This window comes from Phacochoerus africanus, chromosome 2, assembly GCF_016906955.1.
Source record: "Phacochoerus africanus isolate WHEZ1 chromosome 2, ROS_Pafr_v1, whole genome shotgun sequence".
In the NCBI taxonomy this organism is placed as follows: Eukaryota; Metazoa; Chordata; class Mammalia; order Artiodactyla; family Suidae; genus Phacochoerus; species Phacochoerus africanus.
Window position 1 is genome coordinate 101,121,059 of NC_062545.1, and position 26,573 is coordinate 101,147,631.

The 26,573-nt window shown below is 45.2% G+C and overlaps 2 protein-coding genes and 3 non-coding genes across 5 annotated transcripts; 1 reads left to right on the forward strand and 4 right to left on the reverse strand.

Moving 5' to 3' along the window:
• Nucleotides 1-1,001: 1,001 nt before the first annotated feature.
• Nucleotides 1,002-5,340, reverse strand: RPL17 (ribosomal protein L17). Its single transcript, XM_047764443.1, has 7 exons — nt 5,055-5,340; nt 4,533-4,585; nt 4,403-4,443; nt 3,511-3,645; nt 3,184-3,282; nt 2,432-2,623; nt 1,002-1,084 (listed from the first exon to the last, which is right to left on the reverse strand). Exons 2-7 carry the CDS (start codon nt 4,570-4,572, stop codon nt 1,037-1,039), a joined length of 555 nt encoding a protein of 184 aa, XP_047620399.1. The 5' UTR covers nt 4,573-4,585; nt 5,055-5,340; the 3' UTR covers nt 1,002-1,036.
• On the reverse strand, nt 2,323-2,386 carry LOC125121732 (small nucleolar RNA SNORD58). The gene has a single exon (XR_007133599.1). It is a non-coding gene; the product is annotated as a small nucleolar RNA SNORD58 (small nucleolar RNA).
• Nucleotides 3,377-3,442, reverse strand: LOC125121733 (small nucleolar RNA SNORD58). Its single transcript, XR_007133600.1, has one exon. It is a non-coding gene; the product is annotated as a small nucleolar RNA SNORD58 (small nucleolar RNA).
• Nucleotides 4,259-4,323, reverse strand: LOC125121731 (small nucleolar RNA SNORD58). The gene has a single exon (XR_007133598.1). It is a non-coding gene; the product is annotated as a small nucleolar RNA SNORD58 (small nucleolar RNA).
• Nucleotides 5,341-6,798: 1,458 nt separating the features above from the next.
• LOC125118227 (uncharacterized) lies at nt 6,799-10,996 on the forward strand. The gene is given in 2 exon segments (XM_047764431.1): nt 6,799-7,410; nt 7,412-10,996. Coding segments are annotated over 2 exon segments (4,197 nt in total).
• The last annotated feature ends 15,577 nt before the right edge of the window (nt 10,997-26,573 follow it).

Sequence of the window (26,573 nt, forward strand, 5' to 3'; positions counted from 1 at the left end):
GCTGGTTTGATCCCAGGCCTCGCTCAGTGGGTTAAAGATCCTAAGTTGCTGTGAGCTGTGGTGTATGTAGGTTGCAGATGTGACTTGAATCTGGCATTGCTGTGGCCTAGGCCAGCAGCTACAGCTCAGATTCAACCCCTAGCCTGGAAACCTCCATATGCCTTGAGTGCGGCCCTAAAAAGACAAAAAAAAAAAAAAAAAAAAAAAAGTCAACTTCAAGCGGTATTAGCTCCCAAGAAATGCCTATACCACTTCACTCATAGGACAGCTGTTAAGGAGCAAGAATTTGGAACCCTCACACACTGGTGATGGGACAATAAATAGCATCCCTTTAAGAATGTCGTGCAGTTCAAATGTTCATTACCTTATGATCTAGCAAATCCACTGTTACACACCCAAGTAAAAGAACATGCCCAAAGAGAAACTTTTACAAAGTTCACAGCAACATTATTTCTAAAAAAGACCCTCATGTTTAAAATTTATACTGTGAATTACAGGTACATGCTACAACCCACCCCAATCATGCTAAATGTAAGCCACAAAGGGCCACACTGAGTTTATTAAATGTTCAGAACAGACAAATCGTCGGAATAGGTATAGCTACCCAAAGCTAAACTGGGGTGGAAGGGGTGAGAGGCTAAGGCTCCTCTTGGGATAATGATAAATGCATTATGCAATGGACATACAACTGAATTAAGTTCTACTTAACAGCAAACAAGGTATTAAATCTCAACAAAGTGGGTGTAAGTTCCCATTGCTCAGTGGGTTCAGGATCCAGCATTGACACTGCTGCACAGGTTCTATCTCTAGGAACTTCTGAATGCTGAGTATGCAGCCCCCCCCCCCCCCCCCCCGCATGGGTGGGAAAAAAAATTCAGAGATTTCTTCACAGTTCTAATTCCATTTTATGCAAGGCACCAGAAGATTCAAAACAGCATGCTTATGTAAGCTTATTTCATTTTGTGAGGGCATTTGAAACATACTAATTAAGACGTCAAAACTCTTTTACTTTTATTTGCATTTATTTTTGTGAAATTTATTCCCGGGCCATAAGTTTTTGCTTCTTCAGTTTCTTCTGGGATATCTGTGGGAAAGAAAAAACAAGACTGTTAAACTACATTATCCCCTAGAAGAGCAATTTTTCTTTCTTTTTTTTGGTCTTTTTTTGCTATTTCTTGGGCCGCTCTCTTGACATGTGGAGGTTCCCAGGCTAGGGGGTCTAATTGGAGTTGTAGACGCTGGCCTTACGCCACAACCAGAGCAATTCGGGATCCAAGCCACATCTGCAACCCACACCACAGCTCACGGCAACGCCGGATCATTAACCCACTGAGCAAGGCCAGGGACCGAATCCACAACCTCGTGGCTCCTAATAGGATTTGTTAACCACTGAGCAAAGACAAGAACTCCTAGAAGAGTAATTTCAAAACAGAGTCTTAACACAGAGAAATGTTTGGAGACAGACAGCCCAGAGGAAATTAGGAGCACAGACTGCAGGCAGGGAGCCCAGCTCTGAGGACTAAGTGGCAGCAAGGATGCAAGGTAAGGAGGTCCTGAAGTAGTGCTAAAGGATCGACAATCTGCATGATCCCAGGCCCAGCACAGTGGGTTAAAGGACCCACTATTGCTGCAGCTGTGGATCTGATCCCTGGCCCCGTAACTCCATATGCCTTAAGGAGCACTTCCCCAAAAAAGGATGGAGGATAACATTTAATGATAAAATTAACAGGAGTTAAATCCATTAGTTGTTAAAGAATTCACTCCCAGGTTCCAAGCTTAAAGAACTAAATGTGATCATTTATTGAACTCAAGGTTTTTTTTTTTTTGTCTTTTTGCCATTTCTTGGGCTGCTCCCTCGGCATATGGAGATTCCCAGGCTAGGGGTCAGATCGGAGCTGTAGCCTCCGGCCTACGGCAGAGCCACAGCAACGTGAGATCCGAGCCGCGTCTGCAAACTATACCACAGCTCACGGCAACGCCAGATCGTCAACCCACTGAGTAAGGGCAGGGACCGAACCCGCAACCTCATGGTTCCTAGTTGGATTCGTTAACCACTGCACCATGACGGGAACTCCTGAACTCAAGGTTTTTTTTTGGGGGGGGGGGTATGGGGGGAAGGAGGTCAAGATACTGATAAGGAAGGTAAAGGAGCCCAGTTCTGGACATGCTACGTATCCAGTGATTACGGACATCTAGGTGGGGACATCAGCAGATAACCACACAATTCTAATGAAGATGAATACAAATTTACTATTCACTACATTAGTGAAGAAACTAAATGAGACCCAAAATAAAAGTCAAAATAAAATGATTAGGTTTCTGGTTGCTCAGAATAGTTTCCTTTCATGGTTATTCCAAAGGTGTCCTAAGTTAGTCATCACAGCAACCACAAATCTAATAAAGAAAAAGTGAACACAGACAAGAAATTTACCTTTTTCTTCTGTGCAACCTCCTCTTCTGGCTTAGGAACAATCTGCTCTTTTTCAGTAAGGATCATCTCAATGTGGCAGGGAGAACTCATGTAAGGGTTGATTCGACCATGAGCTCTGTAAGTCCTGCGCCGCATCTTGGGGGCTTTGTTCACCTGGATGTGCTCAATGACCAGAGAATCTACATCTAAGCCCTAAGAACAAGGGAGAGGGAACAAGATCAGGTAACACCTTAACATCGATACCACAAGCTGCATCATTCATATCACTCCATGATAATGTCTATTTCTAAGCCATGATAATAACCAGGATTTTAGCAGCAAGGCTCAGCAGCTAGAAGGGCTAAAGCTAAACAGACCTACATTAATTCTAGTTCTGGCCTAGATTTTCAGAAGCAAAAAAGGTAATGGATAACTTCTCAAATGGACAAGCCTGTTTTGTTGACTACATCACTATTTTAACTTCTGAAACTTAATGTGTCTCCTCGTTATGAGTGTAAACAACAAACTACATTAATCATTACTAAGGCAGTTATAATGGTTCCTTTGTAAAAGTGCGTTATATTACTGTTTATATTTAAAAATACTCCGTGAAGGGATGTATTGTACTATGAAAAAGGTCCATGTAAGAAAGCTTACCACCCTTCTTAAAATACTGAAAACAAAGAGAAAGACAGTCAAGGAAATCAAACTAGACAATAGCAATTTAAACTGAATCCAAGCTTCATGTATAAAAACATTAATGTTTCAGGTACCTTAAGTTCAGCATTACTCTCTGCATTTTTAAGCATGTGCAATAAAAATTCAGCACTCTTTTTGGGCCACCGACCCTGTGTCCAGCCCCACTGTTTGGCCTAAAAATCAAACAAACAAAAAGAAAAGCAGAGACTATTAGTCACTTCCCGCAACTTAAATCAATGTTACAAGATGATTTTAACTGACATCAAGGTTGCTCAGGACATGGTTTTTTTCATGGTTAATCCAAAGGTGTCCTAAGATTTGTCATCACAGCAACCAGAAAGAGATAAAAGACACTTTCCTTTTACAATTTGTCTTTTAAAATGGCAGCTATGAATTCTCACCTGGGCACACCTACCGACTCCACCATTGTAACGCCGGAATGGCACACATTGCTTCTGTAGAGTGACGTCTTTCAGATACTTGGTGGCTTTTCGAATATGCATACCCTTAATGGCCTGGGCAGTTTCACGAGTGTTCTAAATACAAATAATATAAGCTGTGAGTTAACCATAATCACAATTTTAAAACATGAAATTCTAAGATTTTCAAAATGTCAACATTGCCAACACCTACAACTTTTCCATGTTATGTAATGAAAAAATTCTGTGATCAATACAATGAAATATTACAATATAACGAAATAATGCAATGAAAAATTCTGTGATCAAGAGCTAAGGGGAGTTCCCGTCGTGGCGCAGTGGTTAACGAATCCGACTAGGAACCATGAGGATGCGGGTTCGATCCCTGGCCTTGCTCAGTGGGTTAAGGATCCAGCGTTGCTGTGAGCTGTGGTATAGGACGGCGTCTACAGCTCCGATCTGACCCCTAGCCTGGGAACCTCCATATGCTGCGGAAGCAGCACTAGAAAAGACAAAAAGACAAAAAGACAAAAAAAAAAAAAAGCTAAGGAAGCTTGGCTTGAAAGTGGAGTCAATCACCTATGCCCTACACTGTCATCTTGTCATCTACAATTCCATGTTCCATACCTTCATCTGTACACTAGGTTCCCAAGCAGTTCTTTGGCACTTTTTCCTAATTCTGCAAATGCTAAAGCAACACACTCCTTACATGTATATGTACCAAAAGGTAGCTGCTCAGAATCAATTTATTTTCATGGTAAATCCAAAGGTGTCCTAAGAAACACATCACTGCAGCTACCTTTTCACAATGGTGACAACACTCACTAGAACTCGTGGAACAACTCTTGTAGAGTATAGCTGTGGATTCACATACCTTAAAGTGAACACGAAGATTTGAACCTCTTGATTTGCATGCTAAAATACACAGAAAAAGTTTGTTAATTTTGGGTGTCCTGTAGCCTATTACTCCAAAATAAAAAATGTTTCTTTTCTTGTTCACTTACATTTTGTGGGGTTTTCTGGGTCGAGTGAATAGCGAACCATTTTTAGAGGTCACCTGGAAGCGAGCAAGCATAATGCTATCAATACAAATTGTAACTCATACTTTATATATGGACCCAACGCAGGCAGCTGCTCAGAGAATAGTTGCCATGACTAATCCAAAGATGTCCAAGGAAATGCCAGTATCGCAGCCACCCGTTCTACCCAGCGTTCCATCCCCTTTGCAACTACCCTGACTACAGCAGTGCTGACACGGAGCTCAGCAGCCCTCTTTAACCCTCAAGAAGATATCGTCTGTTCCAATCCAAATCTGGATCCTTCAGGCCAAAATAACTCAATCCAACTACAACCCCTTACACGCTCCCTCTGTATCTTTCCACACTTTCGAGGCTCTAACCCACGTTCAGTGCCACTGAATGTGAAACACACCCAATAACTAAGCAAAGCCGCGACTCGAATTGACCTTATTTCCCCAGATCTCTCCGTTCAGTCCCAAACGCCCTGCATTAGCGGCCACCACTTACCGCGAGACACTGGACCTCAGGAGTCAGCACCGACCACAAACTGCCTGTACCTCTGCCACCCCCATTCCCGCGCATCTCGCCCCTCTGCCGGCGGCAGAGGCCCGACAGCATCAGGGAGTCAAGCTGTTAACTCCGATACGTCCCCCCAGCACGGAGGAACACCATCACTAGTTAAGAATCAGTAACCACGAAGGTCCTCTCCCCAAGAATTTCGAAATCGGTGCAGCCAAAGTCAGGATGGCAGCGATAACCGGAGGATTCACCACTCGCGAAGAAAAGACGAAGAAACACTCACCTCAGGCCGCTTACTGGAAAAGAAAGACCGGAGGCTCATGGGAGAACTCAAGAGAACTCGACATCTCGCGATATTTCCAGTCAAAGGAACGAGATTTGAAGAGGGGAGGAGGGCGGAGGAAAAAGGGAGTGTGGAGTATGTTGACGAATTTCCTCCTTAGGAACTGTCTCAAAATTCTCCTTTTTTTTTGTATACAGAAAGAAAGTCATGGATTTTAAATATCAATGAATTAAAAACGTGTTTGTAATTCTAGGACAGAACTGAAAGGATGAAAATATAGCTTAACCCTCCCAGAACCCAGGAAGTTAATAAAAAGCTCTACATGTCCTCGAATTCTGGACCCTGTTCCCCAGGTAAAAGACCACACTTCTTGCTATTTTAGGGCTTGTTTTCTAACTATGTGGAGGATAAAAGAAAAAAAAAGAAAAAAACAAAAAAACAAAAAAATAGGCACCTGAGTACGTGCCTCTAGGCAGGAAACTCCTTGAAACTGCTTGAGATAACGGGAAAAAGGGTCTCTAACTGATTGTTTGGCCTCTGTAAAGCCGCTTGCATAAGATGAAAGGAGGGGAAGTTAATCGCTAAACCGACCCCAGTAAGATCGGCTGTGCCATAAAATGTTAAATATCCTGGTAAACATATCTTGGTGACAATATGTCTCCCCCACCCAGGAATAAGCCCAAACACCTAACTCCAGAACAATTTACAACTAATCGGTCCAGGAAACACAGGCTCGCGAAGTTTTACAATGATTGGTTTGTGATATTTGTAAAGTGCGGGCTTTGTTGTGAACCCCGGGCTTTGTTGTGAATCCCATAAAAACTATCTTGACCCCGCACTCGGGGCCGCAGTCCTCTACCCCTGCGTGGTGTACGACTGTGGGCCCCAGCGCGCTTGGAATAAAAATCCTCTTGCTGTTTGCATCAAGACCGCTTCTCGTGAGTGATTTGGGGAGTCGCCTCTTCCAAGAGAGGGATTTTCTTTCCACTGGCCTTTCATTTGGTGCGTTGGCCGGGAATCCTGCGACCACCCCTCACATCCGAGAACCGACTTGGAGGTAAAGGGATCCCCTTTGCAACGTGTGTGCGTGTGTGTGTCGGCCGGCGTCTCTGTTCTGAGTATCTGTTTTCGGTGATGCGCGCTTTCGGTTTGCAGCTGTCCTCTCAGACCGTGAGGACTGGAGGACTGTGATCAGCAGACGTGCTAGGAGGATCACAGGCTGCCGCCCTGGGGGACGCCCCGGGAGGTGGGGAGAGCCAGGGACGCCTGGTGGTCTCCTTCTGTCGGTCGGAGGACCGAGCTCTGTTGTAGAAGCGAAAGCTTCCCCCTCCACGGCCGTCCGACTCTTTTGCCTGCTTGTGGAAGGCGCGGACGGGTCGCGTGTGTCTGGATCTGTTGGTTTCTGTTTCGTGTGTCTTTGTCTTGTGCGTCCTTGTCTACAGTTTTAACATGGGACAGACGGTGACGACCCCCCTTAGTTTGACTCTCGACCATTGGACTGAAGTTAAATCCAGGGCTCATAATTTGTCAGTTCAGGTTAGGAAAGGACCCTGGCAGACTTTCTGTGCCTCTGAGTGGCCGACATTCGATGTTGGATGGCCATCAGAGGGGACCTTTAATTCTAAAATTATCTTAACTGTTAAAGCAATTATTTTTCAGACTGGACCCGGCTCCCATCCCGATCAGGAGCCCTATATTCTTACGTGGCAAGATTTGGCAGAAAACCCCCCACCGTGGGTTAAGCCCTGGCTAAATAAACCAAAAAAGCCAGGTCCCCAAATTCTGGCTCTTGAAGAGAAAAACAAATACTCGGCCAAAAAAGTCAAATCCTCTCCTCGTATCTACCCCGAGATTGAGGAGCCGCCGACTTGGCCGGAACCCCAACCTGTTCCCCCACCCCCTTATCTGGTACAGGGGGCTGTGGGGGGACCCTCTGCCCCTACTGGAGCCCCGGCGGTGGAGGGACCTGCTGCTGGGACTCGGAGTCGGAGAGACGCTACCCCGGAGCCGACAGATGAGGTCGTGACATTACCGCTGCGCACCTATGGCCCTCCCATGCCGGGGGGGCCAATTGCAGCCCCTCCAGTATTGGCCCTTTTCCTCTGCAGATCTCTATAATTGGAAAACTAACCATCCCCCTTTCTCGGAGGATCCCCAACGCCTCACGGGGTTGGTGGAGTCCCTTATGTTCTCTCACCAGCCTACTTGAGATGATTGTCAACAGCTGCTGCAGACACTCTTCACAACCGAGGAGCGAGAGAGAATTCTGTTAGAGGCTAGAAAAAATGTTCCTGGGGCCGACGGGCGACCCACGCAGTTACAAAATGAGATTGACATGGGATTTCCTTTGACTCGCCCCGGTTGGGACTACAACACGGCTGAAGGTAGGGAGAGCTTGAAAATCTATCGCCAGGCTCTGGTGGCGGGTCTCCGGGGCGCCTCAAGACGGCCCACTAATTTGGCTAAGGTAAGAGAGGTGATGCAGGGACCGAATGAACCTCCCTCAGTATTTCTTGAGAGGCTCATGGAAGCCTTCAGGCGGTTCACCCCTTTTGATCCTACCTCGGAGGCCCAGAAAGCCTCAGTGGCCCTGGCCTTCATAGGGCAGTCGGCCCTGGACATCAGAAGAAAACTTCAGAGACTAGAAGGGTTACAGGAGGCTGAGTTACGTGATCTAGTAAAGGAGGCAGAGAAAGTGTATTACAAAAGGGAGACAGAAGAAGAAAAGGAACAAAGGAAAGAAAGAGAAAAAGAGGAAAGGGAGGAAAGACGTGATAGACGGCAAGAGAAGAATTTGACTAAGATCTTGGCCGCAGTGGTTGAAGGAAAGAGCAGTAGGGAGAGAGAGAGAGATTTTAGAAAAATTAGGTCAGGCCCTAGACAGTTAGGGAACCTGGGCAATAGGACCCCACTCGATAAGGACCAGTGTGCATATTGTAAAGAAAAAGGACACTGGGCAAGGGACTGCCCCAAGAAGGAAAACAAAGAACTGAAGGTCCTAACTCTGGAAGAAGATAAAGATTAGGGGAGACGGGGTTCGGACCCCCTCCCCGAGCCCAGGGTAACTTTGAAGGTGGAGGGACAACCAGTTGAGTTCCTGGTTGATACCGGAGCGGAGCATTCAGTGCTGCTACAGCCATTAGGAAAACTAAAAGATAAAAAATCCTGGGTGATGGGTGCCACAGGGCAACGACAGTATCCATGGACTACCCGAAGAACTGTTGACCTGGGAATGGGACGGGTAACCCACTCATTTCTGGTCATCCCTGAGTGCCCAGTACCCCTCCTAGGTAGAGACTTACTGACCAAGATGGGAGCACAAATTTCTTTTGAGCGAGGAAAACCAGAAGTGTCTGCGAATAACAAACCCATCGCTGCATTGACCCTCCAATTAGAAGAAAAATATCGACTATATTCTCCCCTAGTAAAGCCTGATAAAAATATACAGTCCTGGTTGGAGCAGTTTCCCCAGGCCTGGGCAGAGACCGCAGGGATGGGTCTGGCAAAGCAAGTTCCCCCGCAGGTTATTCAGTTAAAGGCCAGTGCTACGCCAGTATCGGTCAGACAGTACCCCTTGAGTAAAGAGGCTCGAGAGAGAATCTGGCCGCATGTTCAAAGATTGATCCAACAGGGCATCCTAGTTCCTGTTCGGTCCCCTTGGAACACTCCCCTACTACCGGTTAGAAAGCCTGGGACCAATGACTATCGACCAGTACAAGACTTGAGAGAGGTCAACAAACGGGTGCAGGACATACACCCAACAGTTCCAAACCCTTATAACCGCTTGTGCGCTCTCCCGCCCGAAAGGAGTTGGTACACAGTATTGGACTTAAAAGATGCCTTTTTCTGCCTGAGATTACACCCCACTAGCCAACCGCTCTTTGCCTTTGAGTGGAGGGATCCCGGCACGGGAAGAACCGGACAGCTCACCTGGACCCGACTGCCCCAAGGGTTCAAGAATTCCCCGACCATCTTTGACGAAGCCCTACATAGAGACCTGGCCAACTTCAGGATCCAACACCCTCAGGTAACCCTCCTCCAATATGTGGATGACCTACTTCTAGCAGGAGCCACTAAGCAGGACTGCTTAGAAGGTACGAAGGCACTGCTACTGGAATTGTCTGACCTAGGCTACCGAGCCTCTGCTAAAAAGGCCCAGATTTGCAGGAGAGAGGTAATATACTTGGGGTACAGTTTGCGGGACGGGCAGCGATGGCTGACGGAGGCACGGAAGAGAACTGTAGTCCAGATACCGGCCCCAACCACAGCCAAGCAAGTGAGGGAGTTTTTGGGGACAGCTGGATTTTGCAGGCTGTGGATCCCGGGGTTTGCGACCTTAGCAGCCCCACTCTACCCGCTAACCAAAGAAAAAGGAGAATTCTCCTGGGCTCCTGAGCACCAGAAGGCGTTTGATGCTATTAAAAAGGCCCTGCTGAGCACACCTGCTCTGGCCCTCCCTGATGTAACTAAACCCTTTACTCTTTATGTGGATGAGCGTAAGGGAGTAGCCCGGGGAGTTTTAACCCAATCCCTAGGACCATGGAGGAGACCTGTTGCCTACCTGTCAAAGAAACTCGATCCTGTAGCCAGTGGTTGGCCTGTATGCCTGAAGGCTATCGCAGCTGTGGCCATACTGGTCAAGGATGCTGACAAATTGACTTTGGGACAGAAAATAACTATAATAGCCCCCCATGCGTTGGAGAACATCGTCCGGCAGCCCCCAGACCAATGGATGACCAACGCCCACATGACCCACTATCAAAGCCTGCTTCTCACAGAAAGGGTCACGTTCGCTCCACCAGCCGCCCTCAACCCTGCCACTCTTCTGCCTGAAGAGACCGATGAACCAGTGACTCATGATTGCCATCAATTGTTGATTGAGAAAACTGGGGTCCACAAGGATCTTACAGACATACCGCTGACTGGAAAAGTGCTGACCTGGTTCACTGATGGGAGCAGCTATGTGGTGAAAGACACTTTTTCAGGATGGGTCGAGGCTTATCCTACTAAGAAAGAGACTTCAACCGTGGTGGCTAAAAAAATACTGGAGGAGATTTTTCCGAGATTCGGAATACCTAAGGTAATAGGGTCAGACAATGGTCCAGCTTTCGTTGCCCAGGTAAGTCAGGGACTGGCCAAGATATTGGGAATTGATTGGAAACTGCATTGTGCATATAGACCCCAGAGCTCAGGACAGGTAGAGAGGATGAATAGAACCATTAAAGAGACCCTTACCAAATTGACCACAGAGACTGGCATTAATGATTGGATAGCTCTCCTGCCCTTTGTGCTCTTCAGGGTTAAAAACACCCCTGGTCAATTTGGGCTGACCCCCTATGAATTGCTCTATGGGGGGCCCCCCCCATTGGTAGAAATTGCCTCTGTACATAGTGCTGATGTGCTGCTTTCCCAGCCTTTGTTTTCTAGGCTCAAGGCACTCGAGTGGGTGAGGCAGCGAGCGTGGAAGCAGCTCCGGGAGGCCTACTCAGGAGAAGGAGACTTGCAGGTTCCACATCGCTTCCAAGTTGGAGATTCAGTCTATGTTAGGCGCCACCGTGCAGGAAACCTTGAAACTCGGTGGAAGGGCCCTTATCTCGTACTTTTGACCACACCAACGGCCGTGAAAGTCGAAGGAATCTCCACTTAGATCCATGCATCCCACGTTAAACCGGCGCCACCTCCTGACTCAGGGTGGAGAGCCGAAAAGACTGAGAATCCCCTTAAGCTTCGCCTCCATCGCCTGGTACCTTACTCTAATAACTCCCCAGGCCAGTAGTGAACACCTTGTGGACAGCCCGACCTCCCATAAACCCTTATCTCTCACCTGGCTACTCACTGATTCCAGCACAGGTATTACTATTAGCACGCAAGGGGAAGCTCCCTTAGGGACCTGGTGGCCTGAGCTACATGTCTGTCTTCGATCAGTAATCCCTGGTCTTAACGACCAAGCCACACCCCCCGATATACTCCGTGCTTACGGGTTTTATGTTTGTCCGGGACCCCCAAATAATAAAAAATATTGTGGAAATCCCGGGGATTTCTTTTGCAAGAAATGGAGCTGTGTAACCTCCAATGACGGGTATTGGAAATGGCCAACCTCTCGGCAAGATAGAATAAGTTTTTCTTTTGTCAGCAGTTATGTTGATAAAAACAAATTAAGGCGATATGGCACTGTGTCTAGCCATGGGGAACAGTTTGATTGGAAACAATGGATACAAAACAGACAAGTGAGCTGCAACGTATCAGACCCAGATTACTTAAAAATAAGTTTCACCGAAAAAAAAAAACAAGAAAATATTCTAAAGTGGATAAATGGTATGTCTTGGGGGGTAGTGTACTATAGAGATTCTGGGGGAGGAGAAGGATCTATTCTAACTATTCGCCTCAGAATAGACACTCAGGCAATATCCCCGGTTGCTAAGGTATTAGCTGAACAAGGACCTCCAATCCAAGAACAGAGGCCACCCCCTAATCCCTTTGATTTCAATACAACCTCTGAATCAGTCCCCACTGAACCTAACATCACTATTAAAACAGGACAGAGGCTCTTCAGCCTCATCCAGGGAGCTTTTCAAGCCCTTAACTCCACGAGTCCAGATGCCACATCTTCTTGCTGGCTCTGTCTAGCCTCGGGCCCACCTTACTACGAGGGCATGGCTAGAGAAGAGAAATTTGATGTGACAAAAGAACATAGAGATCAATGTACATGGGGATCCCGAAATAAGCTTACCCTTACTGAAGTTTCTGGAAAAGGCACCTGCATAGGGAAGGTTCCCCCATCCCACCAACACCTTTGTAACCACACTGAAGCCTTTAATCGAACCTCTGAGAACCAGTATCTGGCACCCGGTTATGACAGGTGGTGGACATGTAACACTGGATTAACCCCTTGTGTTTCTACCCTAGTTTTCAACCCAACTAAAGATTTTTGCGTCATGGTCCAACTTGTCCCCCGGGTGTACTACCATCCTGATACAGCAGTCCTTGATGAATATGACTACAGATATAACCGACAAAGAAGGGAACCCATATCCCTGACTTTAACTGTAATGCTTGGGTTGGGGATGGCTGCAGGCGTGGGGACAGGAACGGCCGCCCTGATCACAGGACCACAGCAGCTAAACAAAGGACTTAGTGAACTACATAGAATTATAACGGAAGACCTCCAAACCCTAGAAAAATCTGTCAGTAACATAGAGGAGTCCCTAACCTCTTTAGCTGAAGTAGTTCTACAAAACAGGAGAGGGATAGATCTGTTATTTCTAAAAGAAGGTGGGCTATGTGTAGCCTTAAAAGAGGAATGCTGTTTTTATGTGGATCATTCAGGAGCTATTAGGGACTCCATAAGTAAACTTAGAAAAAAGTTAGAAAAACGTCACAAAAAAAGAGAGACTAGCCAAGGATGATTTGAGGGATGGTTCAATAAGTCCCCATGGATGACCACCCTGCTTTCTGCTCTGATAGGACCCCTAATAATACTGCTCCTGTTGCTTACAGTTGGGCCTTGTCTAATTAATCGGTTTGTTGCCTTTGTCAGAGAACGAATAAGTGCAGTTCAGATCATGGTACTTAGACAGCAGTACCAAGGCCTTCCGAGCCAAGGAAAAACTGACCTTTAGCCTTCCCAGTTCTAAGATTAGAACTATTAACAAGAGAAGAAGTGGGGAATGAAAGGATGAAAATATAGCTTAACCCTCCCAGAACCCAGGAAGTTAATAAAAAGCTCTACATGCCCTCGAATTCTGGACCCTGTTCCCCAGGTAAAAGACCACACTTCTTGCTATTTTAGGGCTTGTTCTCTAACTATGTGGAGGATAAAAGAAAAAAAAAGAAAAAAACAAAAAAACAAAAAAATAGGCACCTGAGTACGTGCCTCTAGGCAGGAAACTCCTTGAAACTGCTTGAGATAACGGGAAAAAGGGTCTCTAACTGATTGTTTGGCCTCTGTAAAGCCGCTTGCATAAGATGAAAGGAGGGGAAGTTAATCGCTAAACCGACCCCAGTAAGATCGGCTGTGCCATAAAATGTTAAATATCCTGGTAAACATATCTTGGTGACAATATGTCTCCCCCACCCAGGAATAAGCCCAAACACCTAACTCCAGAACAATTTACAACTAATCGGTCCAGGAAACACAGGCTCGCGAAGTTTTACAATGATTGGTTTGTGATATTTGTAAAGTGCGGGCTTTGTTGTGAACCCCGGGCTTTGTTGTGAATCCCATAAAAACTATCTTGACCCCGCACTCGGGGCCGCAGTCCTCTACCCCTGCGTGGTGTACGACTGTGGGCCCCAGCGCGCTTGGAATAAAAATCCTCTTGCTGTTTGCATCAAGACCGCTTCTCGTGAGTGATTTGGGGAGTCGCCTCTTCCAAGAGAGGGATTTTCTTTCCACTGGCCTTTCAGAACCATGTATTATTAGGTATAGATGAGACATTTATTCGTCAACGTTCGTTAGTTTTGATTATGTAATTATGTGAAAGCGGTTTATAAATCGACAGTTAATAAGACACACACACAAAAAGAAGATGCAAATGATGAGGTGTAGTTATGGTAATAAGAAAATTCTCAGTATAAGAATATCACCCAATCAATTGTACACCAAGCCATGTGAAGGATGTACTAACTGAAGGGATGTGCAATTTGTAGATCCACATCTGACAAAGAATGTCCCTTCCTTGGAAACAAAATGCCAAGAGGAATTTTCTTCCTCACCTAGCTCTTCTGGTTTATTCCCTTAGATTCATGGTAACACTTAGCTTTAGGTCTTCCTTTTACAGCCTCAATGAATTTCTTGTAAAATGTAAATGAACTCTTTAAATTGTATTTTTATGTATTTACTTCAATCTGTTGTCTAATTCTTTTTTTTTTGTCTTTTTTTTTGGCATTTCTTGGGCCGCTCCCGCGGCATATAGAAGTTCCCAGGCTAGGGGTCTAATCCGAGCTGTAGCTGCCAGCCTACGCCAGAGCCACAGCAACGCAGGATCCGAGCTGCATCTGCAACCTACACCACAGCTCACAGCAACGACCGATCGTTAACCCACTGAGCAAGGGCAGGGACCGAACCCGCAACCTCATGGTTCCTAGTCAGATTTGTTAACCACTGCACCACGACGGGAACGCCCTCTGTTGTCTAATTCTTTATTCATTATATTTATGTCTAGAAATCTTAGTTATTAAGACAATGGTGAGGATTTCCCATCGTAGCTCAATGGTTAAGGAACCTGACTAGTATCCATGAGGACATGGGTTTGATCCCTGGCCCCGCTCATTGGGTTAAGGATTTGGCTTTGTCATGAGCTGTGGTGTAGGTCGCAGACATTGCTCAGATCCTGTGTTGCTGTGGCTGTGGCGTAGGCTAGCAGCTACAGCTCTGATTGGACCCCTAGCCTGGGAACCTCCATATGCCACAGGTGTGGCCCTAAAAAGACAAAAAGACAGACAAAAAGACAAAAAAAAAAAGAAAGAAAAAAATAGTGAAATACAAATACAGTCATCCTTAGCAATCTGCTTACTTGTTCTTTAATCCATTCAAAGAACATTCATTGAACACTTATATTCCTGACTTTGTGCTAAATGCTATGCTCTAATGGGCACTAGGGAAGTCCCAGATCTAGGGAACCCACAGTCTTAGAATGAGGGTAGGGACAGAGAGGTAGGGAACTAAGAAGTGAATGGCCAATTAGGATACTTTGGTGTGAAATTGCTAGAGTGAGCACTTGGAGTAGAAAAGCATCCCTTGAGTAGATGACTTGGCAGCTACACCATGAATGACCAGAAGGAGAGAGCTGGCCATGACAATAAGAGAAAAAGAATTATTATTATTGCCAGCAAGGTAATTCTGTTCTGGAGGAGTTCCCTTCTTGGCTCAGTGGTTAACAAACACTACTAGGATCCATGAGGATGCAGGTTTGATGCCCAGCCTCTCTCAGTGGGTTAAGGATCTGGCATTGCCTGGAGCTGTGGTTTAGGTCTCAGATGCAGCTCGGATCCTGCAGTGCTGTGACTGTGGCATAGGATGGGCAGCTGTAGCTCCAATTTGATTCTTAGCCTGGGAATTTCTATAGGCCGTGGGTACAGCCCTAAAAAAAAGAAAGAAAATTCTGCTCTGGGAACTGCAAGTGTTTGGATTCCTTTTGGACATGGTGGGGAGAGATAAGGGGGATTGGTGAACCTGATCTTGAAGGAAACTATTTGGCAAGAAGTTTTAAATTTATCTTAAGGTCATTGGGGGATTTTTGAAAGTGTTCAAACGCTTGGAGGATGGGGGAGGTGACCTGGTCAGATTCACTTTTGAAAAGATCACTCTGCAGGGAGATATTTGAGATGCCTCAGGGCAAGACCAGAGGCTGGCAAAAGATGGTGGTGGCCTGAACTGGTTGGATTCGGTTTAATTTTTTTTTTTGGCAAAGAGAATGTACAGTGTTGGATGAATTCAAGATATTTACATTGTCATATGATATCATGACTGTAGGCTGTAAAATTTGGTACCTTTGTAACCTCCCCAATCTTTTCTGCTCATCTTATCCTCAACTGCTGCCAATATCTTCTCACTGAGCCTGTAACACAGTCTTCTACCTCTTTCAGTACAGGCTCTGAGATATTGTGAATTTGGTTCCATAGCACTATAATAATGCTAGTCACTCAAATTTTTTGGTTTTCCAGTGCATATAAAAATTTATGTTTGGGAGTTCCTGTTGTCGCTCAGTGGACTAAGAACCTGACTAGTATCCATGAACATGTAGGTTCAAACCCTGGCCTCTCTCAGTGGGTTAATGATCCTGTGTTGCCACAAGCTGCAGTGTAGGTCACAGATGCAGCTGGGATCAAGCATTGCTGTGGCTGTGGTGTAGGCCAGCAGCTGCAGTTCCAATTCAACCCCTAGCTTGGGAACTTACATATGCTGCAAAGTGTGGCCTTAAAAAAAAAATTTTTTTTTTTGTTTACATAATACTGTAGTCTATTTAGTGTGCAATAGCATTGCATATGTCTAAAATAAGTACAATACCTTAATTTAAAAATACTTTATTGCTAAAAAAAAAATGCTAACCATCATCTGAGCCTTCAGCGAAGTCTGAACTTTTTGCTGGAGGAGGGTCTTGCCTCCAGGTTCATGGTTTCTGATGAATCAGGGTGGTGGTTGCTTGAATGTTGGGACAGCTGTGGCAACTTCTTTATTTTGTTTTGTTATGTCTTTTTTAGGGTCAAACCCGAGGCATATGGAAGTTCCCAGGCTAGGGGTCTAATTGGAGCAACAGCTACTGGCCTATACCACAGCCACAGCAACGCAGGGTCTGAGCCACATCTGAGATCTGCACCACAGCTCATGGCAGTGCCAGATCCTTAACCCACTGCGTGAGGTCAGGGGCCGAACCAGGGTCCTTATGTCAGGTTAAAAACCTACTGAGCCACTGTGGAACTACTACATTTTTAAATAGGACTTGTGTAAAAAAGAATTTTCCATCTTTCCACTCTGAAATGTACTTCACTCAGGAAAGGCAGGATAAAACTTAATTTCCCCTATATTTATTGACTTTCAGAAAAATGGGTTTGTTCCCTACTGCCAAAAATGGTTGATTTAGATTTTTATAAATCAGCTTTATTGAGGTTTACTTTATATACAATACAATTCTCCCAGGAGTTTTCTTTTGGTGCAGTGGGTAAAGAATCCGGCATTGTCACTGCAGCAGCTTGGGTTACTGCTGTTCAGTCCCTGCCATAGGAACTTCCACATGCTGTAGGTGAGACAACAACAACAACAACAACAACAACAACAACAACAACACAAAACCACATTCCCTCAATTTTTAACATGGAATTTTATTAAGTTTTGACAGATATATATGGTCATAGAACCATCACCACAATAATGTAGAACACTTTCAGCATTCCTCAAATTCCCTCATATCTCTGTGTTTTTTTGTTTTGTTTTGTTTTTTAAAAAAGGTAACAGGCCCAAAATGGAGTCACTTGTGTTAGGCCCCAGGTCAGCACACCAAAATTTAGTACCTAACCTAACTGCAGTTGCAGCCTCCCCCAGGAGTTGAATTTTAAACCACTCAGCCTGGAATTTCCAGATTAACACTAATAAAGTCATCTGTAGAATAGACGCCTGCCCTTCTCCCAAAGGAAGGTGATGTTGCCTGATATAATCCTTTCTTTTGTTTTTGTCTTCCTTGTCCTACCCTCTCATTGCCTTTAAAAATCTTGCATTTTGTACAGCTCCTCAGAATACATTTCCACTTGCTAATTGGGATGCTGCCAACTAATTAAACTGTGGAGGGGATGTAGGCAGTTTGGTAGATGTGGTAGGGAAGCAAGTAGGAAGAAACATGGCTGACTAGTGGGGTTTACTATGAGACAGGGACAGTCTGAAGTATTTTACATAGGTGTTCTCACTGAGAAAACTTTGAGGGTCTTCTCAGAGAGCCTGTGAAGTAGATGTCCTTGCAGTTCACATTCCCTTAACCCAGAAGAGGAATTCTGGAGATCTCAGAAAGTATGTGTCCTACTTATGTGCATTCCCAAGTTAGACACTGGAGGGGTTCTAGAGCCTCCCTAGAAAGTGGATAATAATAAAATCTGGAGAGAGATATGGCACTGATGGTGGGAATGGCAACGAGTAGAGCCTCTGTGAAGATGTCTTATAATACAAGACTAATTTCCCATAGCACTAAACATAAAATGAGAGAATGTATTCCTAATACACCTAAAGATGCAACTGCCATAACAGTCTGCTTATTTTTTTCAAAATTATCTCTAATATTTCATAGCATATTGCTTAAGAGCATAGACACTGGAGCAGATCTCCTAGTTTCAAATCCCATCTCCTCTCTCATTTTCCAAGACTGGCATTCACTAGCTGCCTGACCTGGAGAAAGTTACTTAAGTTACTTGTATATCAGTTTCCATACCTTAACTTTCCTTATCTGTAAAATAGGGGCAAGGATAGTAGAACTTACCACATATGAGAATTTTTAGAGCTAATATTTAGAGAGCACTTAGAATGGTGTCTAGTATAGAGAAAGTGTTATTAGGGAGTTCCCTGGTGGCTCAGTGGGTTAAGGATCCAGTGTTGTCCCTGTGGTGGTTGGGACGAGGCTGTGGTGAGGGTTTGATCCTTAGCAAATTGAGTTATAATTGATTTATGATTTTTTTTGACCATGCCATATGCTACAAGTGCAGCCCTAAAAAAAAAAAATACATTTTGCGTTATAACAATGAGCAGCACAATAGTCAGTAGTGTTACTTACATACTCACAGAGTTGGATGAAAGCAGTTACCATTAAAGACTATCATCACGTTTTTAAGATTTCATTTATATAAAAGACAAAAACTAATCTTTTCTGTAAGAAGTCAGGATAGTAGTTGCCCTCAGAGGGGAGCAGGATGACTGCCAGGAGATATAAGGTGGCTTCTGGGTGCTGACGATGTTCTATTTCTTAATCTGGGTGCTAGTTTCACAGCATCTTAGCCTAGAAGCTGGTCTAATTTATGAAAATTTATAGCTGTACAGATATATGTGTATATATTATATATGCTATGTATCTTATGTATTTTTCTTCACTTGTATGAAGTTGTTTTTAAGCAAATGTCTCAGTTTTTTGTTTATTTATTTATTCTTTTTATGGCTGCACCTGTGGCATGTGGAAGTTTTAATACTTTTTTAATTTATTTTTATTTTTTAAATTTTTTTTGTCTTTTTTTTTGCCATTTCTTGGGCCGCTCCCGCGGCATATGAAGGTTCCCAGGCTAGGGGTCCAATTGGAGCTGTAGCCACCGGCCTACGCCAGAGCCACAGCAACGCGGGATCTGAGCCGTGTCTGCAACCTACAGCACAGCTCACGGCAACGCAGGATTGTTAACCCACTGAGCAAGGGCAGGGATCGAACCCGCAACCTCATGGTTCCTAGTCGGATTCGTTAACCACTGCGCCACGACGGGAACTCCCAGTTTTAATACTTTTAAGTAATAATGTGTGCATTATTTTGCTAGGGCTGCTATAATAAAGTAACACAGACTAGATAGCTTAAACAACAGAATTCACACTAACTCAATCACTAATCCATTCAACTAAGAAGCCATTACATGGAGGTCTCCTGTGGTGTAGCAGGTTAAGGATCCAGCATTGTAACTGCAGTGACCTGGGTTGCTGTTATGGCATGAGTTCTATCTGTGGCCCAGGAACTTCCACATGTTGCAAGTGGCAGGAATATTTATGATTAATCTGAGAATAGGAGTGTTGTTTGGACTCTCCTTTTCAGTCCTTGTCTTGGGCTTTTGTGGTCGTTGTCGTGGTAACTGTCAACTGTCATGGCACTGGGGTGCATATCGTCAGCATGCTGACGTATTACACTGAGTGGAAAATGAGGTTCAAGATCCGCTGGAAGTCAAAACTTCTGCCATGCCATCTTAGGTCTAGTCGATGCCCAGTCCTTGTTTTTTTCTCTTTGCGGCTTCCTCCTAAAACAGATGAGAGCAACTGGTTTCCATTTGAGGGAGGGGCAGGGGTATGATTCAGAGGCAACTGCTTGGTAACTACAATGCCTGTCTGTCAGTTCTGCACATCCCTGCCTCCCTGACTGCTTACCAGTCCCCTCCAAGTTTCCTGGGGACACTTGGCTCACCATGGCCAGCCTGGCTTCCCCATCTTGCCTTGGGACTGTCTGCGTCTTGATTGACTATCAAGCATCTCTCCAACTCTTACAATGCTTTCTGGCGCCTGGTCCACAGTGCCACTTTATCAGCCCACTGCAACCTAAATTCATCAAGATGAACTCATGAGGGAGTTCCTGTTGTGGCTCAAATGTTAAGAACCCAACTAGTATCCATGAGGGTGTGGGTTCAATCCCTCGCCTCGCTCACTGGGTTAGGGATCTGTTGTTTCAGCAAGTTGTGGCATAGGTAGAAGATGTGGCTTGGATCCTGCATTGCTGTGACTGTGGTGTAGGCTGGCAGCTGCAGCTCCAATTCAACAATCCCTAGCCTGGGAACTTCCATATGCCATGGGTGTGGCCCTAAGAAGACAAAAAAAAAAAAAAAAGAAAAAGAAAAAAAAATGCTGAGGAGGATTATTCTATCTCTGAGACATTAAATGGATTGATGAGGCCAGTAACCTCGGATTCCGTTCTGGAAAATTCTGGAAAATATTGGAAAAGCTGTAACAGATGAAGTCATAGGAGTTTGGCAGGGTGAAGAAGGTGGGGATGGAATAGCAATCGCCTTTGGGCTCCTCAAACATGACAGAAACATGGCTCCCCTGGGACCTTCTTCTATTGGGTTGTCTTTGATGGCGCTTTGATGGAGCTTCATTTGCTGTGCAGATCTCCAGGGAGCTGCAAGAAACAACAAACCCTTAGCCTTTCAAAGTCATAGCCGTTCTCGCTGACCTGACAAACACAGATGTCAAGTGGGCCCTGCAGGAGTTTGACAGTTTGTCCAAAGAACTGTTTTCAGTGGAGGCTACAAATCTCTTAGGAAGAGGTTTGTCTGCCTGACCATTCAATCAATTGGCCAATCTGAATTAGTCCAGCCATCTTCTCAGAAAAGAATATCTTCAGGGATTTTTCAGATGAGTGAATATTCAACATTCTGTCTTTCAGCATTATCATCTACCTCCCCTTGTCCCTTCCGTAGAATACTGTTCAGACAGTTGGCTCCTGGGCCTCCAGGAGAGCAGGGGAGCAAAATCTTAATCCCTTAGCAGGATTTACTCCTCTCTCCTCATACAAAGCTGCTGGAGCATCCCTTAGAAACTGGCCTTCTTTGCCAGGAAAGGGGACTTCTTTGCATGACAATAAGGAAAATGTAATCCCTTACACCCGGGGTGGGGTCATTTTCTTGGCTTCTCAGGCTGATGGACTGCTGCCCTCTCCTCTTTCCTCTCCTCTTTGTCTTTCCCCAACCTCCAGAGCTGGTACTGGTGGGGGGGGGTTGGTGTGGAATATCGACGCCCAGTAACTGGGATGGAATTCCAACACTTACAAGATGGGTGTCTCAATTACCTGGTTTTGCTGAGCTTTGCTTCTTTATTTGTTAAAAAAAAAAAAAAACCAATTGTACTGGGTCGGTGGGCAAGTTATGAGAAAGTTGAAAGATGTAGTCAATGGGGGTCTCAGCGGGTTACGAACGCCGTGAGTATCCGTGAGGATGTGTGTTCGATCCCTGACCTCACTCAGTGGGTTAAGGATCTGGCATTGTCGTGAGCTGTGGTGTTGGTCACAGACCTGGCTTGGATCTGGCATTGCTGTGGCTGTGGTAGGCCGGCAGCTGCAGCTCCAATTCTACCTCTAGCCTGGTAATTTCCAAGTGCTTCAGGTAAGGTGCTAAAAAACCAAAACAAAACATAGTGAGTAGCACAAAGTAGATTATTCAGTAATATTGACTCATTCCTCCTCCTCCTCTAGAATTTATTCTTGGATGTTAACCTAATCTCAACATTTTTCCCAAAGCAGGGATTTCCTCTCTGACCTCCTGCACTGGTTACCCTCTGGGTGTCTCCTCCAGGCCATTCTCTGATGTCTGTGCCCTGTGAGGCTGAGCCTACCCATTCCCACCCAGGCTTCCTTGCCAGCTGACTTCAGGTTGGGTGTGGCCTGTGGTGATCATGGTAGGAGATGGAAGGTCAGGGGAAAAGGCTGGGATATTTCTGCGCAGCTCCTTTGCTGCTTTGGCACCACTCTAGAGTTGGAAGAAAGCCAACTGGAATGCTAAAGCTCTAAAGCTGCTGGAGTTCCTGCTGTGGCAAACAGGATCAGTGACGACTCTGGAGCTCGGGGATGCAGGTTTGATCCCCAGCCCATTACAGTGGGTTAAGGATCTGCTGTTGCCACAGCTTTGGTGTAGGTCACAACTATGGTTCGGATCTGATCCCTGGCCTGGGAACTCCATATTCCGTAGGGCAGCCAAAAACGAAATTAAAAAAAAAAAAAAGGCTGCAGCCCTTGCCAGCATACCCCTCCTCCCAAGCTCAGTTCTCTCTGGACTCCATTTTGGCACCTCTTTGTCCGTCATTCTGAGGCATAGATACATCCTTCTGTGGTTGCTAGCCTCTGGGTACCTCAGGTCTCTTGTTAGTTCCATTAACTTTGGCCCCATCTCTTGAGTTCCCTATAGCATCTTCTGGTGGACTCTCTGCAAGGAATTGTTTCCTGCTGACATCCAGACAGAAAATTGTCCAGAGGTCAGAACTCAATATTTATCTTTTCCCTCCCATTTTATTTCTTTTTCTTTTTTGGCTGTGCCCACAGCGTGCAGAAGTTCCCAGGTTAGGGACTGAACCCATGTCACAACAGTGACCCAGCCACAGCAGTGATAATGCTAGATTCTTTTTTTTTTCTTTTTTTACGGCCACACCTGCAGCCTATGGAAGTTCCTGGGTTAGGGGTTGAATTGGAGTTGTGGCTGCTAGCCTACACCACAGCCACATAATGCCTATCTGAGCCACATTTTTGACCTAAGCTGCAGCTTGTGGCAATGCCAGATCTTTTAACCCATTGAGAGAGGCCATAGATCGAACCTGCATTCTCATGGACACTTTGTCAGGTTTTAACCCACTGAGCCACCAGGAAAATCTTTTACTCCTACTTTATTTTTCTTTTTTAGGGCCACAGCCAGGGCATGTGGAAGTTCCCAGGCTAGGGGTTGAATGGGAGCTGCAGGTGCCAGCCTATGCTACAGCCACAGCAGTGCCAGTACAAGCTGTGTCTGCAACCTACACTACAGCTTGTGGCAATGCTGGATCCTTTTTTTTTTTTTTTTCACATTTTTTTTTTCTTTTCTAGGGCCGCACCCGAGGCATATGGATGTTCCCAGGCTAGGGGTTGAATTGGAGTTGCAGCCGCTGGCCTACACCACAGCCACACCAATGCAGGATCTGAGCCACATCTGCAAACTACACCACAGTTCATGGCAAGACTGGATCCTTAACCCACTGAGCGAGGCCAGGGATTGAACCCGCAACCTCATGGTTCCTAGTCGGATTCGTTAACCACTGAGCCACGACAGGAACTCCCAGTGCTGGATCCTTTAACCCCCCAAACTAGGCCAGGGATCAAACCTGCATCCTCATGGATACTGGTCAGACTCTTAATCCACTGAGCCACAGCAGGAACTCTTTTCGTTTGTTTTTTCACTCATTTTAAAAATAATGATGTACTGAAAGTTCCCCTGTGGCACTGCAGGTTAAGGATCTAGTGTTGCTGCAGCCATGGCATGGGTTTGATCCCTGTCTGGGAACTTCCATATGCTGCAGGTGCAGCCAAGGAAAAAAAAAGTTGTACTTCAGAATGGAACTAATATTTAGGGCCTACTGTATGTGGAGTGCTTGTACATTTTGTCACATGTATTCCCCTGCAACGACTTTGAAAGGAACATTCTATTACCCACATTTCACAGAGGATGGACTGGAGGTTCAGGGGAGTTCAGTAACTTGCCCTGGGTCTTATAGCCAGCAGTCAGCACAGGATGCATTTTGGTGTCAAGTAGGTTTGTCCTGACTCCAGCATTTGCTCTCTTTTCATGACATTCGCCTGTCATGGAGGAGAATTCTGGAAGAGGGAAGCTGGAACTATGGAAACTTTTTCCTTGGATTCCACAATTTTGCTAAGGGTTCGCTTGGAAAGAAACCGTAATGTTCACAAAAATTTCTCTTGTCCTGTTGTGGAGTAGCCGGGTGACCCTGTAGGCCACTAGATGGCACCAGTTCAGCGTTGAATGAAAGGTTTTCTCCGCAATATTTTTGTGGGCAAAGGGTGTGCCTGGAAAGTTTTGTTTATACCTTCACATGCAAATATGACTTTGATGTCATGAAAGTCCAAATGGGGTGGACTGTCAAGCTTTTCAAAGGTGAGTCTGTGAATGGGGCAGGAGGGGGAAGCCAGGAGGCTGAGAGCGCTATGGCCTCGGCCCCACAAAAGGTGGCAGTGTAGTGGGGAGAAGCAGCACCCAACCTTGAACACCAAACCAAGCAGTCTTGCCATTTGAAGGCCATAGAGCATGAGAGCTGGAAGAGTCTGATGAAGTCTTCTAGCCTAATCCTCCCATTACACAGATGAAGATACATTCTTCTGTCATTTTCTGTGCAAGTGAGTCCCAACTTACCCAGCTGCTCTAATAAGCAAGGAGATCTTACTCGCACAGGAAGCTATATCTAATCACCTGTGATGGAACACGATGGAGGATAATGTGAGAAAAATAATATTATATATATATATATATACATACACACACACACACACACACACACACACACACATATATATACATATATATGGGTCACTGTGCTGTACAGCAGAAATAGGCAGACATATAACAAAAAAATTTTTAAAAAAGACCCCACCGATGGGGCAGCAAAAAAAAATATTGGCCTTGCTATGACCAAAGATTTGAGTTCTCTATAGGATGTGACAGTCACTTATTAGTGCTGTGTTTTCCTGCTGGAGATACATGATTTAGTCACTCATAATGGAAAAGTAAAAATAAATGTAAATGTCTTCCAAGTTTAAAAAAAAAAAAAAGAATTGGCCTAACATCTCTTGCTGTGTGACCTTCCTGGTTTTGTAAGGCAACTAGATAAAGGGTGCAACTTTGCTCCCCTCTCTTTCTTTCTTTCTTCTTGTGAAATTCTCTTTACAAAGTTTTCAAGTTTTGTCTTCTTTAAATTTATCATTTAACGAACTTAAAAAAACCCCCTCATCCCAGGAAATATATTCATCTGGTTCAGAAACCAAAACACTATAAAAAGGCAACTAAGTTTTCCTGGTGGCCTAGTAGGTAAGGGATCCAGTGTGGTCACTGCTGTGGTTTGGGTCACTGCTGTGGCATGGGTTCAAACCCTGGGCTGGGAACTTCCATAGGCCACGGGCATGGCCTAAAACATAACAAAATAAAAAGGCAACCCATGAAAAGTCTCATTTCTCTTCCTTTCCCCATTTGCCTCCTCCTCCCACCCCTGCACCCATGAATAACCATTATTTTTATTACTTCTTGGGTACTCTTCTTGAGTTTCTTAATATAAATACAATCAAGTACAAATATGGAAAGGCTTCTTTTTTTTTTTTTTTCCCCATCTAGAAGTTCCTGGCTTAGGGATCAAATCCAGACTACAGCTGCAACCTATGCCACAGCTGTGGAGTGCCGGCTCCTTAACCCAATGTGCCACAGTGGGAACTCCACACAAATATGGAAAGGTTTTTATTTATGTCTTTGGGGGATAACTCCCAAGTCTCTCTTTCTTAGAGGATAGCAAAGGTGGATGCTGCAGGGCTTGGCAGCCAGGTGGAGGAAATATCCTGGAGGAAGTTAAGTTTCATCCTGCTTGTGTTTCCATCCTGATCTAAAGCCCCCACCCCCACCCCAAGAGGCCCCAAGTCTGCTCCTCCTTTTCTCATTGACATCTGCCTGGGAATAAAGGTCAAGATGATGGCAATGGTTGTTCCCACGTGGAAATGCCCTCTGAGGGCTTCAGAGAAACTTTTCTTTGATTTTTATTATCCTGACTGTGCTGATAAGGAGACCAACCCACCGAAGAAAGAAAGCAGAGACCACTGTCCATATCTCTTGGCGGGTCACACTCAATTTTTTTCTACCCACATCAGCTGGGGTTGCATTAGCTCCCAGTTAGAGTATATCCATGCTGGTCAAAGCTGGTCACCTGATGGCAGAGTCTTGTCCATTTGGAAGCCCTGGACCAATGAGTTGCAGTAAACATCTCACCCTACTCTTTACTGCCCCTCACGCAAATTCCTTGTCTTGCCGATAATTCTTTTGCATGTGATTGTGCCAAAGTTGATCCATTCTGGGACACGTGTATGACTTTGCATAGATAATAAAGCTCTTTTTGTTTATTTATTTATTTTGCTGAATAGAATTGCCATTACTTCATGAATTTCAGACATAAAGTCAGAAAGACCCAAGTGGAAGCATTTGTATCATCATGCTAATCCTGCTGAAAGGATTTGGAGGGAGTTCCCATTGTGACTCAGTGGTAACGAACCCGACTAGTATCCATGAGGGGTTTGATCCCTGGCTTGGCTCAGTTGGTTAAGGATCCAGCGTTGCTGTGAGCTGTGGTGTAGGTTGCAGACATGATTTGGATCCCCCGTTGCTGTGGCTATGGCTGTGGCCGGCAGCTGGAGTTCTGATTCCACCCCTAGCCCCTAGCCTTGAGTGCAGCCCTAAAAAAGAAAAGAAAAGAAAGGATTTGGAGCTGGATTCCTAGGGGA